Source organism: Paramormyrops kingsleyae, chromosome 20, assembly GCF_048594095.1.
Source record: "Paramormyrops kingsleyae isolate MSU_618 chromosome 20, PKINGS_0.4, whole genome shotgun sequence".
NCBI lineage: Eukaryota > Metazoa > Chordata > Actinopteri > Osteoglossiformes > Mormyridae > Paramormyrops > Paramormyrops kingsleyae.
The window spans coordinates 23,120,010-23,138,844 of NC_132816.1; the positions used below are offsets into that span (position 1 = coordinate 23,120,010).

Below are 18,835 nucleotides of genomic sequence, written 5' to 3' on the forward strand. Positions count from 1 at the left end.
ACTCTCCTCTTGCACCAATCGGCACGTAGCAGGAAACATGCCAATGGGGCCGCCACGCCTTGCCATCGCCAACCTTCACGCTCTCGGTCGCCGTTCCGCACAAAGGGCAGGCTCATGGCGTCATGCTTATTTAGCAGATGAGTGAGGGCGAGAGTGTAGGGTCAGCCGGCTCCGGGATCACGTGCGGTTAAGGGCCGCGCTCGAGGGCCCGAGCGTGACATCACTCTGCAAGACACAGGATTTGACCAAGCAACCTCCCAGTTGTCACTGTAGGGCCTCCCAAGTGCTGACCCACATAGGCAAGCACCGCCCCAGTTCAGGGAGCCGTGCGCTTCAAATATCACCACACTGACACCAAGTGCTGAATTATTTACCCCCTACCTGCCCCCGCTTTGCTACAGCCGAGCTGCCCCAGACATCGCCATTCATGGGAAACGCACCCCCCCGTAGCAGCGGCGATGGCTGGGAGGCGTACAGAGCACCCTTGTGTCCTGGGCAAACGTGGGTGAGGAGGCCGCGTGGGTCCCAGCGGGCCTGAAGGGCGGCCTTTGTGTTCAAGTCACCCCAGTGGTTCCGCTGGCACGGCCACAAGTAAATAACTCAAGTACACTGAGCACGCAAGCAGCGTGACGTACCACAACATCACTGCTGAGCAAACTGCCAGCGAGCAGGGCTTCCCGGGGCCTTCCGGAGCCTGGCTGAGCGCCCACAGGGGCAGCACAGCCCAGAGCACTGCACTCGAGCACGATGTGGAGTCACTGACAGGGCATGGACACAGGACGAGGCTTCAGCTTACAGAGAGCAGCTGTGACAGGCTGCTCTGACATCACGAGCTCCCAGCTGACCATATGCCTGCGGAATCCTGCCATAGTGACTTAACCACATGTAAGTACTGAACAGCTATCAGACAGTTGCCAGGTCACTGATCAAAGCTACACTATTAAGAGTTAAATGTATATTTTTTGGGGGTGGGGTGGAGCTATAATCAGATATAAACATTGTTTGTTATTTACAAAAGCACACAGGCAGTTAACGCTACCAGCTGAAACAGATCGGCACACTGAAATAACGGACTGGGCCATCACACAGACTGTCCCACGGACCCGGACCAGGATCGACAAGTGGCTCAAACACCAACTGCCTGCTGGCTTTCAGACTCCCGGAGCACTGCGTGCTAACAGCTGGCAGCAGATGGTCCTACAGGTGATGCGGGAGTGAAGCCAGGGGCGTTGTGTAAAACGGACAATCACAAGCAGCCTCAATAAATAAAAGTAAAATAGAGGTAAAGCAGCAGCAAATACACTATTACACAGACAGGCACGGAGTATTATATAGACACACAGACGCTGGAGTATACCGTAAGGCAGACACACTGAGTATTACGCAGACAGACACTAAAGTATTATATGCAGACACTGAGTAAACAGGCATAAGTTAAGCAAACGCATAAGTAAAACAATCTCCCGTCTTACGCCGTCATTCCTCGGTGACTCATGCAGTTTCGTGATCAGTTACAGTGTTTCTGAGTTTCAGCCTTTCGGGCTCCGCGTAATCCAGACCAGACCCGCACACACACTTCGTCTGCGCCGCGCCCAGCCGATCGGACCCTTCCGGACCGAACCGCTTCTCTCCGTGTGTCTCAGCCTCCGACGTCCCGTCGCGATCGCTTACGCGCGCCACGGCAGCCACTTTCCCCTTCCAGGGAGGTCCGGCCCACGGAGATCCCCCCACCCATGCCCGGCTGACATCAGCTGCACCCCACCCCCGACAGGACCGGCCGCGGCGGGGACTGGCTGCCGCACGCCTGAGCAAAAAGCGGGGCCACATCGAGCGGTGTTACCTGGCTCCCCCGTTGCTTAACGTTCCCTCGAAGGTGTACTCCTCCGGCACGACGACCATGTCGCGGCGGTTTGCTTCTCAAACACAACCGCCGAGGGTTCACCTTATAGCCCGACTTTCAACTCTCATTGCACTGGTGGTGGTTGCTGCGTCCACTGGCCGCCCCTTAGTGCTGTAAGGCGAAAAACAGCCGATCGCAACTGGCATTTCAAAGTGTATGAAGTGGATATGATCGCTGCCCTATCTGTGATATTATCAGTTTAACTTGCTTGTAACGCGGAGATGGTAACTGCCCTGCTTGTAATATTATTCTAATACGCGTTACATTGTATCATTATCATTTTAAAACGTTTGTGACATTGTAACATTATCATTTTAACACGTGTGTGACATTGTAACATTATCATTTTAACACGTGTGTGACATTGTGACAGTATCATTTATAAACATGTAGCATGTTAAACATTATCGGTGCTGTTGTGATCCATCGTACCTGGGTCCAAATGCACGTCCGGGCGCTCCCACTCCACGATCTTCGCAGTAAAAACTTTATTTCTTTGAGTATCGACCAGTAACAAACAAAACAAAACGGAAGCAAACTTGTAGGCTAAATGATTATAGTTGACGGCGAGCTCGGGATGTCGGCGCGCTGCGCCTGGTTTGGTTACTGTTAAACATCTCGAAGCTCAGCTGCCTCTCAAATAGCAGCTTTCGTTTTGTACCCGGGCTCTTTTAAAACGTGACTCACACAACTTGACTCTATTTTTCGCTGTTTTATAATGACAAGTTTAGGTTTTGCCCAAAACGACTCGAAAGTATCAAAATACACATGCGCGCGCACATACGCAATCTCTCTCACACACACACTTGTGTTGTATATCGATTAAGAGTTTTTAGTTACAACCGCGATTTGCTTGTAACTAATCACGATCAAGCGCACATATATTCTATTTTAAAACACGTGTCTATGTAGATTCTTTATAATTAAAGTTAGATCAATTCTTTAAGTATAAAAGACTCGTTTAACAATAATTCTTCCGATTTTGGTGTGATTCGCAAGGTTGCCAACTGACGCATCTGACGTGACACTCACGCTTTCAGACTCACGCTCACGCAAGAAATCTTACGGCGAATGTATATGATTCCCATTATAAACGTAAAATGTGCTACATCAAAACCGTTTGGGTATTTTACGGACTATTTACTAGTTAATAAAACTGTTACAAAGATAAATGTGTGTGCAGACTTGTGTCGAATTGAAAATGTCGCTCCAGCCAGATGACCATAGTTTGCAACCCAGAATCGTGTCATTAGATGGGTTGGTAACACATACAAACACACAGATAGACAGACAGACAGACAGATCGATAGATAGATAAACTTTAATAATCCCAGAGGGAAATTCTAATTTCTAGTAGCTCCATACCACAGTGGTATAAACATAAACGGCAGACAAAAACACACAGAACAAGGACATACATTAAAATTATAACTAAGCTACTGCCTATTATAAAAGGGTCAAAGTAAAAATAAATAAGTAAAAAGATAGCCTTAGTATGACCCTACACTAAGGGGGATTACTGACCCACCATGCATGGTATTATAAATTAGTCATACTATTATGATCATGCATGGGGGCTGACATCCTCCAAAATGGCCAGCAGCTAATTCAATGTCCTTTTTCCAGGCATTGTTACCAGGTTGTCCAGCGCCATGCCAACCACAGAGCTGCCCGTCTGATCGGTTTGTCCAGCCGCGAAGTGTCCCTGTTCATTGAACTGCCCCCCCAGCATAGAACAGCACACTGGCAATCACTGTTTGGTAAAACATCATCAGTAGTTTACTGCAGATGTTGAATGATCGCAGCCTTCTCAGGAAATACAGCCAGCTCTGGGTCTTCTTGTACAGAAGGTCGGTGTTGTCTGCCCAGTCCAGCTTGTCATCCAGCAGCAGTCCGAGGTACTTGTAGCTGCCTACTACCTCTATGTGCCCCCCCAATCTGGACTGGCTGAGGGCATGGTCTAGACTTCCTGTAGTCTATGACGAGCTCTTTGGTTTTGTTAGTGTTGAGCCGCAGGTGGTTCAAAGCTGCATGAGCCAATCGAGGAATCAGGGAAGACATTTATTAGCTAAGCCTACATCGCCAGCTCCTCTTTCGTGCTTGCGAGCAGGTACACTTCCAAAATGAAAAGCGACATGGAGAGAAGCGGTCCTGCGTGCTTGCCTGAGCGGGAGCTTTGGCTAAGCCGCTCTGCTAACGGAATCCCTTCGGCCGCATTCCAGGCGCGGCTCTCCTCGCCGCAGCGCTAGCGGAGGTTTGTGCTTCGGGCTGCTCTGAAGTCCCGAGCCGTGCCGCTGCGGAATTCAGGTCAAAGTGGAAGTTCTGCATCCATTAAGGGCAACAGGATTATCCCTGTTCCTCGCTATTACTGCTCACTGATAGACATGTCTGATTTTAAAAACGCTGCCATAGGTCCAAGATTAAAGCGGTTAATTCTCAAATGTGCAGTGTCTATACAATTAAATTAATAGTCGTTCACTCCTCCAGATGCTCCAAAAAAAAAAGAAAACGAAAACAAAACAATCGCGCAGTGTGTGTGTGTATTTATATGTATTATGTCTGTATGTATAACATACATGGAGGAATCACTGTAGCTCAGTCAGCTTCAGAGGTAGTTAGGGGTTTGAACGCAGTGTCGGTGCGTTGGCTGTGGAGGGTACACACTCCCCTGTGTTGCCCAGGTTTCGTCCCCAAGACCAAAGACATGCAGCTGGATGAACCATCGCCACAAACCTGCCCCCACTTCAGTGTGTCTGCTTTGCCTGTCGCCCCTTGCTTTGTGCCCTATGCTGTCTGCCATAAACTCCATGCCTGTGTCGCATAAACTGTTCCAAGGTGACTTTGAAGAATATATTCTGATAAAAAAAGGTTTCTGCTTATGTTTGGAGGCAGTTGATGGTGTAGGGATGGAGACATGGAGGTGGAGGCACTGCCGCAGTGACCTAGCCAGCTGCAGCTGGAACAAGAAGTGAAAAACAGCTGTAAGTGTCATTGCAGAAACCACATGGCGTGTCTAGGGTCACCAAGCTGACACGTCGAAAGGTCACAGCGGCATTCTGGCAGGTTTGAGCAGTTAGCTGATGAGCACGTCGATTCTGCTTTACAGCGGAGGCGTCTGGCCAATTAGGCACCAGCTTATTTGCATATGAACCACCCCCCACTCCCACAGAGACGGGGCTCTGAATGTGACCATGGTGCATACAGACTCACTGCTTTGTTCTGCTCTTTTGTTTAGCAAGATGCATCATTGTTTTCCATTTGAAAGGAAAAGTGCAGGCCTGAATCAACCATGAATGGGACTTAGCAGATTCTGAGCCCACAGAGAAGCTTCTGGAGTCATGATTGCATACAGGAGGAAGGTTGTAGAACACAGAATTAAAGCATAGTGTGGAGTGGGTCAGCTGACCCCCCCCCCCCAAGCCACCTTAACATTGCGCAAATGTGCTACAGCAGGCCAAGCCACGCATAACATGCACTAACACAGATACCATCACATTTGCAGAGATTTGGTGAGGGATTGAATTAGCACAGATCATTATTAGCTCAGTGATTAAATCGGCAAAAGTATTTTTTTCTGGCAGTTTCAGAAGAGGGGAAAGCAAAGCTTCCAGTGTCCAGTGACAGCCCCAGAAGAGGGGAAAGCAAAGCTTCCAGTGTCCAGTGACAGCCCCAGTACGTAATCTGTAAATTATGCTAAATCCAAAGGACAGGGAGCAGAGATTCCCATTAAAGCCGCGAAAGAGGCACGGCTTGGAGGGCAGTGCATCCTGGCAGCGCAAGCTCACCATTCTTGGTCACAGCCACTTCGGGGCATTTCCGTCTTCCTGTTTGTCAGATCTGTCACTGTTTGTATCTGCTTATGGGTAGGTGGTGGAAAGAACAGCTACGCTAAAGGAAGTAGGACTTTGGCCAAGTTAATTTAAAGCCTTCCTTGGCATAGGCTGAACATCCCTTTCAGTGGCCTTTACTGTACTGACTAGATGTATTTTCTTTATACAAATAGCGCCCCCTAGTGTTTAGTCAGGACAACTGTATGTTTTTTTTTTTTTTTTGCAGCAAACACTCATGTTTCAGGTCAAACTTAGGTTTCTCTCACTAACAATGTACTCGGTTGTTTACAGACACCTGAAAAAACTTTGTGTGTCCCTGGTATCCAGTACAACCAGACAATGGCAGTGATGGTCTCACCGTTTCAGCCTCTCTGCAAAAGGACGAAGCAATTTCAAAAATCAGTTTTTGTTAATTAGATTGGATTTGTTCAAATTGTCTAAATATAAGCTCGTTAATTAAAATGTTATGATGGTCATGCCTTGACATCAGATTGTCCCTAATTTTCAGAGGTCTGTCTCCGTGTGTGTGGATTCATGTCTCTCCCTCTGGCTCTGTGAGACTTGGACGGATCCTCAGTCCCTCCATCTGCTGGTCTTTTAAACATCACTTAAATTCTATTGCTGGAAACGTCATGTAACCTTTACGTCAGCGTAACCGTGCCAGACAGCTGCTCACATTACAAACACAAACAAAGGCCCCAGACTCACTGGGCTTATTCTGTGGAAAGGTAAGCGGTGTATTAAACATGCAGCACTCTTCATATTTACTTTGAGAAACTGCATTTCACAAACTTGACATGATTACTTTAATGTTTAATTACATTCTTACATTATAAGGGCCTCACTGAAACAGGTCTGATATCACCCCTTTTTATTTTTGAAGAATAAAACACAAAATGTCCCATTCAGATGGTAGCAGGCTGTAAATCAATGCTTATTCAGCTATGAGAAGTTTCCTGTGTCTATTTACCTCATAATGAAATTTTTCTTTAAAAAAAATCAGTATACCATAGATTACTATGAGATTGTTTTGTCCCGATGTGTCTTTTGCTGTTAATGTATACGGATCAGGTTCAGCACATAAACACAGACTGAGAGAGACAGGCCTTATCTTACTGGATATGAATAAATGCAAAGGTTCTGATACCAGCTCGCCGTGGCACCATACAGAAGGTCGGCTTCTTGGTACAGAAGGTCGGTTCTCCTCAGGCGTGCGGAGCGCTGGGACCACGTGGACTCCATGTGCTGCACTGGGCACCGTGGCATTCACCTGGGTCCCAGCAAAGCGGGCAGTGGCTTTGCCGACAGGGGGTTCCGCTCGCCAGGATGCTTTTTGTTGGGATTTGATTCCTTTGCAGCAACTTTCAGGTAGAAGTGCAGCTATGGAGGGTGGGGAGGGCAGGTGGAGCAGGGCGGCTGTTTACGTACAGAGCAGCTTCTCATTCACACACAGGGCTAGAACAGCAGAAGCTCCACATGCTTTGGAGGTGGAATGAGGTTCTCTCACCTGTACGGCCTCAGCTGGGCCAACAGTCACCACATTCGTGGAGGGCTGGTACCGTGGAGCAGATGCTTTGACTGTGTAGGTTCCAGGTAGCAGCAGCCTGAAGTAGTCTCCACTGACACCTGCAGGACAGGAGGGGAACTGTCGGCACCACTACTTCCAGAACCACTGCTTCCAGCAGCACTGCTTCCAGCCTGATCATGCAGAGGTTACTGGGGCTCCAGCTGCCCTCACTGCCAGCCACAGATGATGGACGGAGGCCTTGTCAGGTGTACAGGATGGTTTGGTGAAAAATGTATTGACTAAGGACAGTTTGTGTGCTGGTGCACCTGGACTTGGAAGCGAAGGTGTGTTTTGCCAGCTCCTGCCTGCTGTCGGTAGGTCTGAGGTGCTACACTGTAGGCTTCGCCAAACAGTTCTCTAGAAGCTGATATTGGATGGACTATGCATCCTCCCTGGCCTACCTACTCACCGCTGGTGATGTCGTGGTTTATGCCCGACACAGAGATCACGGCTCCACCGATGGGGTTGTTGTTTTCATCGTAGACCATGCCTTTGATGCCGTGGTGGACCTGCACCCAGCAGACAGCATTAGATAAACGCTCAAGGCTTAGACCCAGGCTATAGCTGGTCAGCTCCAAGTCCAGAGAATCTAGTAGGATCGGGTCTAGTGAGCGATGAAAGTGCAACATCTTTGGCTCAAATATGCCACAGCAGCACCTGCATGTGCTTTTGTGTTTCTGAGCGGTTACTGGTACAGTGTCACTGCCGCTGTGCTGGGACAGAACAGAGAGCCGCTTACCTGCTCCACGTAGGACACCAGGGCCTCCCGGTTTCCCAGCCACTCGCGCTGCAGGGCCGAGGCAGGAGGGAACTTGTCACAGCTAAGTTCCAGCGTGATCTCGAAGCAGTTGGTATACAGATAGTTAAAGTCCTGCATGCCTGGAGAGGTGGAGCTCTATTAGCACATGGACCAGAACCAGCTGGATATTAACACTGAGCTTCTGGCTCAGGAAAGTCTCCATGCAAACTTAGCAGCAGCAGAAATAAGTAGGTCTACAATGGGAGAAGCTGCATAATGACATATAGATCATTTAACGGTGATGGTAGAGAGAAGAGCCAGAGAAGCAGGCAGCGGTACCTTTCGAGAGGGAGTACCAACCAGCCCCGTTGGTGATGCCCTCCTCAAAGTAATCCCCGCAATTCCAGCCCCTGTGCATCCAGCTGTGGGCGTAGGAGTATGTCTTTGCCAGCTGAAAATAAGCATTGCACACAAGAATGGCATTAAATGGGGGAGGGGGGGATCATGGCTACCTGAGGAACAGATGTAGGTTCAAAGTCTGACATCTGTTGAATTGCTGGCTGATATATAATAATGTGCATACCACATTCAAGTGCAACCTTAGCAACACAGGGGGAAGTTTGGCTTGATTGGCCAGAGAGGTCTGCCCTCATGTAAGGTTAGGTCTGATTGGACCAAGAGCTATGCCCTCATGTAAGATTTGATCTGATTGGACCTAGAGCTGCACCCTCATGTAAGATTTGATGTGATTGAACATAGCTGTGCCCTCATGTAAGATTTGATCTGATTGGACCTAGAGGTGCGCCCTCATTTAAGCTATCCTTGAGAAAGGGGTGGGCTTTGGTTGTTACCTTTTTGAAGAGGTTATCATCTGGTGTGGCGGAGTATGTGGTCTTGCCCCGTATTCGAGGTTCTCTGGACTTGTCGAAGGGGTAGTTTGCCACGACTGCCCCTCCGTGCAGATTGGCTGACAGGACGAAGTTATAGTTCTGCATCCACTTGATGACAGCCAAGGTTTCCTGTTCGACCTGGAAGCAGCACATTCCTTTGCAGTGAGAGGAGGGTTCAGAGAGCGGCTGATTCTAGGCTAAAAGTGCTAAAGCCTCCCGCCACAGCTTGCGTTAAGTACGAAACTACAAATGTACACGTTTAACTCCCCCTTGCAACAAAAAGGACCTTCTGTCTTGTCACGTCTTTGTCCATGACACCCCATACTGCCAAGACTATCACAAACATCTACAGAGAATTGAGTTTCTGGAAACCCCCACGTCTGCTCTCTCCTGGGCTTCTTGGAATTAATGGAGGAACTAGTTTTTGCAGGAACTAGGTTCTCTCTCTCTCTCTCTCTCTTTCTCCTCCATATTTCACAAAAAAGTGGATTGGTCCAGCCCCCTTATGCTGATAGCTTGTTCTCCCCCATTTTGTTTTCTGGTATCGGCCTAATACCGATAGTGGGTATCGGATCAGTGTCCAAAATCAGACTGAGTTAAACAGGAGCTTCAGTCAGTGGAATTAGCTGGGCTAACCCTAACCCTAACCCTAACCCCAACCCCTAACCCAAAGAAAATTGAACAACTGAATTGTCGTGACTGGTCTACACCGGACTGGCAAACGAGAGTGGCTAGCCCTGTGTTAAGGTACGTCCAGCCACAGACACAAACTCATTTACCAGCAGGCTAACAACCTTCGCTAATCACCCTCAAGCTCTACACCTGGCAAACTGAACTGCTAAAGTTTCTCAATGAAGTGTCTCCAGTTGACATTAAAAATTACCAGAAAGGCCTAAGATGGGTAAAAATGAGATACCTAACTGATCTAACATTGACATAATGTCTCAGCGGTCAAATGGAGAGTGAGAACCTTGCAGTCCCCAGTACGCTGATCGTGGGCAAGTTTTTAAAAAGGGACTTTAACTTTTTAAAGTTCCCAACAAATTACTCATACCAGTTTTTATTTGTGGGCCATTCCCAGTATGGAGATGTAATCTGTTTACTCGTTCACTCAGTCTGAACACATGGCTTAGCAAAACTTGCCCTCAATGGGCATTAAACTTCATTGACAGTTCTAAGTTATTCTGGGGAAGCAGTGATCGAGTATGATCAGAAGGCCAACACCAAACAACTGGAGTGAAAATTCTTTCGGAATATATTTCCGTTATTCCCTTCACAAGCCTCTACATGCACGCTTCTTACTTCGTCTTCATGAGCCATCAGGAGCTCTTGGCACCTCATACTGAACTGTAATAGGCACACATTGAGCGGTCTGATCATAAAGACAGACAGAACCTGAGGAATGCAGCATCTCATCACATCTAACAGCAGCAAGAACCAACAGAACCTGAGTCACACCCAGTACGAACTGAATTAGTGGGATACCCTCATACTGAACAGCCCGCATACCCTCTGCCCAGCGTCCATTGTTGTGACGGCAGAAAAGATGACATGGTATAAATTCTAGACAATAACAAGACACAGCAGCCACAACATTCTCAAGCCAAGGACTTGTGTAAGGCTGAGTGTTTCCTTCATGGAGGGAGCTGTGATGGTGTACTCCAGCCTCCGGAAAGACCGCAGCTATGACGATGTACTCCAGCCTCCGGAAAGACCCCAGCTATGACGATGTACTCCAGTAATTTTTGCAGGATCTAGGTTCTCTCTCTATCTCTCTCTAGGTCATAAGTGTCAGACTGCAGTCCTGGGGGGACCAGAGCCCTGCACATTTTTGGGTTTCCCCTCATTTTACACACACTCCTTGTGCTAATTACCACATAGCTGTTGAGCTGAATCATTTATGGTGGAACAGGGAAAGAACTAAGCTACACTGGGCTGCAGCCCTCCAGGACTGCAGTTTAGAGTGTAGGTGTTACCAGATTTTCTCAAGGTATTGGACACTCTTGACCTGACCCAGCCTGTAACTGGCTCCTTCACACTCAAGGCCATGCACCAGATCTTACCGCTAAGGCTTTCAGTATTCCTATTGTGAATGTCACAGCCGTAGCTCTGTCATGTACTCTACATCTTAAACTTTCAATAAGAGGTAAATAAATGAGGATACCAGCACTCTGCTTATGGAAGCCATATCCAGGTCAGCAAGTATTACAGCACCATCACTGGATGACTGTCTGAATCACTATGATACTGTAGCGCCTGGTAAGATTGAACCAATTTCAGGCAAATAAAAATTTCCTTGGAGAAATGCAACTCAGAGGAGAGAATATAAGAAAGCAGAACAAAAATTGAGGAAAAGTAAGCTTTAGACTCATTGTGATATTCATAAAGAAAGGCTCTGTATTTATAACTCTGAGCTAGTCTAGACTAGCGCCAGACAGTCCTTCTTTGTTATCATTGACGGGAGCATCAGTAACAGCCGTGGTTTGTCTGCCACCGTTGATAGATTAACAAATCATCCAGCGTAGTGATGCACAGAGTTCCTTCCAGCTAAGATGGGTAATGAGTTAGCTTCTTTTTTCCTTCACAAAATTGAAAATACAGACTAAAGAGTTGACTCATCCTTTACTTAGATCACCTTGTAGAGAGAAAATGGCATCATGATGTAATGCAACATTTAAAGCTATCTGCCTATAAGCTTTTTAGAAAGTGTTTACAGCTCTCGAGCTCTCTGGCACCTTCCCTGCAGTTATCAGACTTCTGCATAAAAAGAATAATCCGGATGCGTCCATGAAGTCAGATCAGTCACCACTTAAACATAAATGGGCACCTTGATCACTTTCAGTCTGGCCCCCACCCAAGTCATAGCACTAAAACTGCTTTCCTAAAGTTACTAAATGACATTCCTTTGAATACAAACTGAAGCTACTTACTAGATCTTAGTGTAGCCTCTGACACTGTTGACCATAAGTTATTTCTAGATAGACTGAATCTCAGAAACTGTTCTTAGGTGGTTCGACACCAAAGGCAGGGATTATTTTGTCACTATTGGCAACTATGAATCAGAGAAAACCACCATGACTTACGGAGTCCCACAGGGATCTATCCTTGGTCCCTTGCTGTTTTACAATTACAGTACCTAAATGCTGCTGTTTTAACTCTAACAAATACTAGGAGACGAGAGCCCATCACTCTGGTTCTTAGATCACTTTGCTGGTTTCCAGGTAGATACAGATTCAACTTTATTTTATGTATATAAGGCACTTAATGAGTTGGCCCCAGAGCATGTGAACAGACCGTAGTGGGAGTGGAAAGATTCCAGCTGGAGCGGGAGTGGCAGGATTTCAGCTGGACTGGGAAAGGTAGGATTTCAGCTAGAGCGGGAAAGGTAGGATTCCAGCTGGAGCGGGAGCGGCAGGATTTCAGTTGGAGCGGGAAAGGTAGGATTTCAGCTAGAGCGGGAAAGGTAGGATTTCAGCTGGAGCGGGAGCGGCAGGATTTCAGCTGGAGCGGGAGCGGCAGGATTTCAGCTGGACCGGGAAAGGTAGGATTTCAGCTGGACCGGGAAAGGTAGGATTTCAGCTGGACCGGGAAAGGTAGGATTTCGGCCGGAGTGGGAGTGAGTGAGGAGCGGCATATTTGAAAAAAAATTAAGCGTCACCCTTCTCACATCTTGAAATAAATAATTTCTGCTTGAATGTGGATTTGGCTGCTCGGTTATTTTGATGCCAGGCTACAGTTTAGGGGTTTTTCCGGAAGCTGCAGTACATAATCACAGCTTCCTCCATGAAGGAGACACTCAGCCTCACTCAAGTCCTTGGGCTGAGAATGTTGTGACTGCTGTTTTCTTTCTGGAGCAAGCGGTGAGCAATTTCATTGAGTGGGGTGAAAACTGACTGTGACTGTGAGCGAAGGAGAATAGCGCTCTGTGAGCAATGAGTGTAAATTCTCATCGCTTCACTCCACTCACATGCTCTGGCTGGCCCCAAAGTGCATTTCTGACATTCTTATTGGCTATAAGCATAGTCATTCTCTTACATCTGCAGAGCAGAAATGAAACAGGGTGAAATGGAATTTAGTCATCATGCCACCCAGCGCTGGAATCAATGCCCCCGGGATATCAGATCTGCCCCAACAGTTGCCAGTTTTAAAAAGAGGTTAAAATCTAGCCTGTTTCACCAGCCTTGGATTAGCTTAGGTGTGCTTTACTTTACCATGTTGTAACTCTTCTATTGCCTTTATTAATTGTGTTTTTTATCTTTATTGTCTATTTTCTATTCTAAATCTGAAAGGCCGTCAAATGACCTCGGTGCTTGATAATGTGCTACATCAACATGTTTGTCTTTGCCTTTCAGGGGAGTCGCACTACCTTGCATGGGGGGGGGGCTGTCTTTCCTGGGAATATGTCAGAGATGAGCAGCCCTTGGACCATAAGCCCCTGAGTCCCCTGAATGAGTCACACCAGAAGAGGCCCCTTCATTCAGGATCGTGTGGCCGTGCACTCCCATTTCCCGTCCATCCAGCCCCGCTGTCTGCCGCTGCTCCCTGTCGCTGCGGTTTCTGTCTACACCAAGCTTCCATACCTGCTCCTCCCAGTTGTCTGGCAGTGGGAAGTGATGGTTTCTGCCGTTGTTTTTCTCATGGTAGTACATCAGGGCATTCAGGTCCGGAAAGTTCCGGTTCAGATCCACATCCCTGGAGTTTCCCCGGCCCGTCAGGTAGCCGTTGAATTCGGGGCCCTGCCAAAAGACCTGTGGTTTTACAAAGATCCAAAAGTGTAACTGGAACGCCTTCCGCTCCAAACAAGAAGCCCCCCCCCCCCAGCACAGCTCAGACCCGTAGCATCCAGGCCTCCAAAAAAACACACTTCAGCTACATACAGGTCCAGTGTTTAAATCCCACTTAAGGGCCTGGGTGTGCTGTGCACTGCAGGGGGGGGGGGGGGGGGGGGTTGGGCACAAGGACCCTTCCAGGTATGAGATAGTCTAGACCAAAATCACATTCTGAGATAAATCCCTGGAGTCCTTCTTTCTCAGGTGGATATTTCATCTCCATGAATGTATCCATCTTCTTCAATGGTGGAAGTGCTGGTGTCACCAGACTGCTCCAGATGTTTCTCCAAACCCCCAACACCTGTGTCAGAAATGTGGGATGTGGGGACAGCAGGGGCCACACGGCGGAGCCATTTACCTGGGTGGCTGCCACCTCGTAGCCATCGGGGTTCATGGATGGCAGGATGTGTATGCGCGTGTCCTGGATGAGCTGGGTGATGCGCTGGTGTCCCGCTCTGTACTCCTCACAGAGAAACTGGGCCAGCTGGATCAGAAGCTCGCGGCCCAGCACCTCGTTGCCATGCATGTTCCCCACGTACTTGAACTCCGGCTCCACTGGGGGGATGCAGAGGTCAGAGGTCAGGGGCCAGGGGGTGTCAGCCGTCGGGGGTGCTGTCCGCTTGCTATTTAAATTCACCGCCTGAACCATTCTGACGCCCCTGGCCTCTGTGGTGACACCAAGCAAAATGACCAGGTTTGAAAACAGCTCTGTCTGTTTGGCCGGACTCGTCACCATAAATATTATTTCATGCCGGTGGGGGTGCCAACTACATACCCTCCCCAGCCCTAAGACCGGAGCTTCCTGTTTTTGGCTTTTCGCTCTAAAGCGGAACGAGTTCACATCCTGCCTTTCTTCAGAAAGACGCCGCGGTCGGGCTGGGAACGTGGAAGGCGGGATGGTGCTGAAGCAGCACATTTCTGCAGGAAAACACCCCTCTCCACCCCCCCGCCCGGGTCGCGTAACAGAGGCACGCTGCAGCAGCCGCCCCTGCCTGCCTGCATGCGGCCCGCCGGCCAAACGGGCTGCTTAGAGCCGCTCGGTGAGCACAGCATTTCTGAAGCTTTGTTCTCTAGCGCTTCTCCCTTAACTGGTCCTGCTGTGATCTGGGCTGCCTGTAAGATGGCAGAATGGTGATTTTTTTTTTTGGGAAAGGTTTTGTCTGGTTTCAGATCAGCTTTCACACCTATTTCAAAAGCGCCTGGGAATCTTCCAGACAAAGCCTTCTCACCACGGGAGGTCAGAGGCCACAGAGGCTAATGCTCGCCCCCCTCCCCCCCACGGTGCTCCCAGTGCGGCGCGGCTGACTTACGTGCCTCATGCATGCCGGGGTTGTCGCTGAACTCGATGACATACAGGTGGCGTCCCGCGGCGCTGCGGCCGATGCTGTACAGCCGGCTGATGTAGGGGCACATGTTGTGCACGCTGTTCAGCACCTGCACCAGCTCCTCGTAGTGGTGGTGCCGGAACTCGAGGGCCCACTGGCCCCTGGCCAGCCACACGGCAACCAGGAGTGCCGCTCTCAGCAGCGTCCAGCCGTCCATCCTCTCAGGTGCCCCGATCGGCTGCCTGTCCAATCAATGGCCGCCTGATCGGCTTCGTGTCCAATCAGTGGCTGACCGATTGACTGTCCGTCCAATCAGCTGGCTGTCTGACCAGCTGGCCTTCCAATGGGCTCCTCTCACTGCCCGTGCACCCGCTTTCCTTCGTATGAATGTGCGACAGTGCAGTGCTGGCTCTCCCTGTCCCAGGCTCCTCCCCTGGAGCGGCACGCTGGCCTCACCCCCTGAGCGCAGGAAGACGGCCCCCTCCTGCCCCCGCCTGCCCCCCCCGCTCTTTCTGCTTCCCTGGTTTTCCCTCTCCTCTCCCCCGTCTTCCCGCTGGTGCAGACAGTGACAGATGTGATCGGCGGCGGTCTTCTCCTGTCCTGGCTGCCCCCAGTGTTTAGTTTGTCCTGCAATCTGAAATTAGATGAGCTAAGGAGGAGCCTTACAGCCTCCTGGCCAGCTCTGGGGGCAGGGGGGGCGGTAGAGGTGTTGAACTGGCCCCCAGCCCAATGCTCCTCCTCCTCTCCTTCAACACTACTTCATTCATTAACTTTCAGGCAAACACAACTCCTCTGAGAAGGTGGGGGGAGGGTGACCTCAGTGGGAGGTTTTGGGGGGGGGGGCACACAGCCAGTCACTCTCCATTTGCTTGTCCTGGTGTCTTTGATGGTTCTGGGGGGAATTAGACACGACACACCAAGAAATATGGCACTCTTTATTTCTCCAGTTGAGCCTTCTCCACGCTGTGTTGTCACGTTTTGTCCCAGATCAGTAACATAAGCCCCCCTCCCCCAGCTGGGATCTGCAGGTCTACAGGGCTGTGTGACTGCATTGTCCTGGGTTTTACTCACTGCCAAAGTACAGACCACATCGATCACATTTCCATACATCATAAGATCCTGGCTCACCGGTGACTCTCCTCTTTGGGGTTAACTAAAGTAAAATAAACCTGCCCCATTCTGGCCTGGATTGTCCTGTAACAGATTGCCTGTATGGGGGCTCACAGACAGAATGTTGTGCCACCTGTATGAGGCCTCACAGACGGAATGTCCTGTTACAGACTGCCTGTATGGGGGCTCACAAATGGAGTGTCCTGTTACAGACCAAGTGTATGGGGACTCACAGATGGAATGTCCTGTTACAGACTGCCTGTATGGGGGGCTCACAGACGGAATGTCCTGTTACAGACTCCCTGTATGGGGGCTCACAGATGGAGTATCCTGTTACAGACTCCCTGTATGGGGGCTCACAGATGGAGTGCCCTGTTACAGACTGCCTGTATGGGGGCTCACAGATGGAGTGCCCTGTTACAGACTGCCTGTATGGGGGCTCACAGACGGAGTGCCCTGTTACAGACTGCCTGTATGGGGGCTCACAGATGGAGTGTCCTGTTACAGACCAAGTGTATGGGGACTCACAGACGGAATGTCCTGTTACAGACTCCCTGTATGGGGGCTCACAGACGGAGTGTCCTGTTACAGACCAAGTGTATGGGGACTCACAGACTGAATGTCCTGTTACAGACTGCCTGTATGGGGGGCTCACAGACGGAATGTCCTGTTACAGACTCCCTGTATGGGGGCTCACAGATGGAGTATCCTGTTACAGACTCCCTGTATGGGGGCTCACAGATGGAGTGCCCTGTTACAGACTGCCTGTATGGGGGCTCACAGATGGAGTGCCCTGTTACAGACTGCCTGTATGGGGGCTCACAGACGGAGTGCCCTGTTACAGACTGCCTGTATGGGGGCTCACAGATGGAGTGCCCTGTTACAGACTGCCTGTATGGGGGCTCACAGACGGAGTGCCCTGTTACAGACTGCCTGTATGGGGGCTCACAGACGGAATGTCCTGTTATAGACTCCCTGTATGGGGGCTCACAGATGGAATGTCCTGTTACAGGCTGCCTGTATGGGGACTCACATACAGAATGTCCTGTTACAGACTCCCTGTATGGGGGCTCACAGATGGAGTATCCTGTTACAGACTGTCTGTATGGGGGCTCACAGATGGAATGTCCTGTTACAGACACCCTGTATGGGGGCTCACAGTTGGAGTATCCTGTTACAGACTCCCTGTATGGGGGCTCACAGATGGAGTGCCCTGTTACAGACTGCCTGTATGGGGGCTCAGAGTCAAAATGTCATGTTACAGACTGCCTTTATGAGGGCTCATAGATGGAATATTCTGTTACAGACCAAGTGTATGGGGGCTCACAGACGGAATGTCCTGTTACAGACTGCCTGTATGGGGGCTCACAGACGGAATATCCTGTTACAGACTGCCTTATGGGGGCCCAGATTTGGACTGTCCTTTTACACACAGCCTATGGGAGTCGACAAAAGTATGATGTGGGAATTTACCCCATAAGAAACATAGTAAATAAAGGTTCATGTGAACTAAGAGACAAATGCCAAACTGTTATTCTTTGTAAGAAAAAGGAATAATTCTTGATGGCAAACAGGGAGAATGAGAGTCTTTGTTTCACTCTTTTTCAGTCACCACTGATCTAAAATTGCATCTTTATTTTAGATTATATGTTTTCTAAGTAACACGAAGTTACAATGTAGTGTCGAATTTAACTGTCGAATTACCATGGAACCCCACCAAAATAGAGTGTATGATGTAGCATCATTCTGTCATTCTAATCTGCAATAAGATATTAATCTTATAATCCTTTTGTTGATTATGAAACATTTTACTGCTTAACAAAGCAAATATGTGGTATTGGCGAACGAGTCCAGCACCTACGTTCAAGATTGGGCAGATTTACACCAGAAATCCCGCAGACGGCGACTACTTAAAGCACAAAAATGCAGTGATGACGCCCTCTGCTGTTAAGGTCTATTAGGGGAGTGTGTGTGTGTGGGGGGAGGGGGGTTGCATAGATCAGACCTGGGGACCAAAATGTCCCGACACCGTGGTATGCGTGTAAGGATGTGTGTGTGTGAGTGTATCTGTGTCTGTGTGAATCTCCCTTCTTCGGATTGTGTGACCTAAACTTCCCAGGAATGAAGCCAGCCAGCACAACTAGTGGCCAGAATGAGGTACTGCAGCAAGTGCCAATTTCCTGCCATGCGTGATCCTGCTTGGAGTCTGATTGGATGGGCCTCTTCTCAGAGCGAGAGCTCAGGGTGCGCCTCTGTAAGTTGCGCACAAGCTGGAGTGAATCTGTGCTAGAGGACAGAGGCCAGCTTTTTGTTGGTGGAGGAGCAGGTCCTCTCAGACCACATAAGTATTTAACCTACGCACACACACACACACACACATATGCTGGTCTTGCGTGTCACTTTCGACTTTAACACCTGTTACATTCAGTCGTTTCACGACTTGAACGCAGTAAAGGGGCCAGATCCTCAGCCGGGAGTTTCTGCACTGTGCCATGGTTTCCATTTGGTAGGCTGCTCCTTATCCAGATCCTCAGCCGGGAGGTTCTGCACTGTGCCATGGTTTCCATTTGGTAGGCGGCTCCTTATCCAGATCCTCAGCCGGGAGGTTCTGCACTGTGCCATGGTTTCCATTTGGTAGGCGGCTC

At 49.3% G+C, this 18,835-nt stretch overlaps 2 protein-coding genes across 9 annotated transcripts in view; both read right to left on the bottom strand.

Annotated features, from left to right (window-relative positions):
• dnmbp (dynamin binding protein) overlaps window positions 1-2,905 on the bottom strand; it is a 38,908-nt gene extending 36,003 nt beyond the window's left edge. For 2 of the 6 annotated variants that reach the window (XM_072703275.1, XM_072703276.1), the window contains exons 1-2: window positions 2,333-2,903; window positions 1,841-2,011 (exon numbers count right to left, since the gene is read on the bottom strand). The gene's annotated coding sequence lies outside the window, so the exon portion shown is untranslated. Of the gene's footprint in view, window positions 1-1,472; window positions 1,745-1,840; window positions 2,012-2,332 lie in introns of those variants that run through there. The other 4 variants (XM_072703278.1, XM_072703277.1, XM_072703279.1 and 1 more) reach the window with 3 other exon arrangements.
• Window positions 2,906-6,522: 3,617 nt separating this feature from the next.
• Window positions 6,523-15,536, bottom strand: cpn1 (carboxypeptidase N, polypeptide 1). 3 transcript variants are annotated; one of them, XM_023796956.2, is made up of 9 exons: window positions 15,066-15,536; window positions 14,114-14,310; window positions 13,507-13,674; window positions 8,888-9,064; window positions 8,376-8,487; window positions 8,037-8,176; window positions 7,707-7,806; window positions 7,238-7,356; window positions 6,523-7,110 (listed from the first exon to the last, which is right to left on the bottom strand). In XM_023796956.2, exons 1-9 carry the CDS (start codon window positions 15,295-15,297, stop codon window positions 6,997-6,999), a joined length of 1,359 nt encoding a protein of 452 aa, XP_023652724.1. In that variant the 5' UTR covers window positions 15,298-15,536; the 3' UTR covers window positions 6,523-6,996. The 3 variants fall into 3 exon arrangements, with proteins under 3 accessions (XP_023652724.1, XP_023652725.1, XP_023652726.1); XM_023796957.2 differs by having other exon boundaries at window positions 13,507-13,662; window positions 15,066-15,534; XM_023796958.2 differs by having other exon boundaries at window positions 15,070-15,178.
• Window positions 15,537-18,835: the final 3,299 nt, after the last annotated feature.

Excerpts from the sequence above, each read along its gene's own strand:
- cpn1 (XM_023796956.2), bottom strand. The coding sequence starts at position 15,297 with ATGGACGGCTGGACGCTGCTGAGAGCGGCACTCCTGGTTGCCGTGTGG. Across the intron at positions 13,675-14,113 it reads ACGAGGTGGCAGCCACCCAG|GTCTTTTGGCAGGGCCCCGA; the intron begins GTAAATGGCTCC and ends GTAAAACCACAG. Across the intron at positions 8,488-8,887 it reads ATGATAACCTCTTCAAAAAG|CTGGCAAAGACATACTCCTA; the intron begins GTAACAACCAAA and ends GCTTATTTTCAG.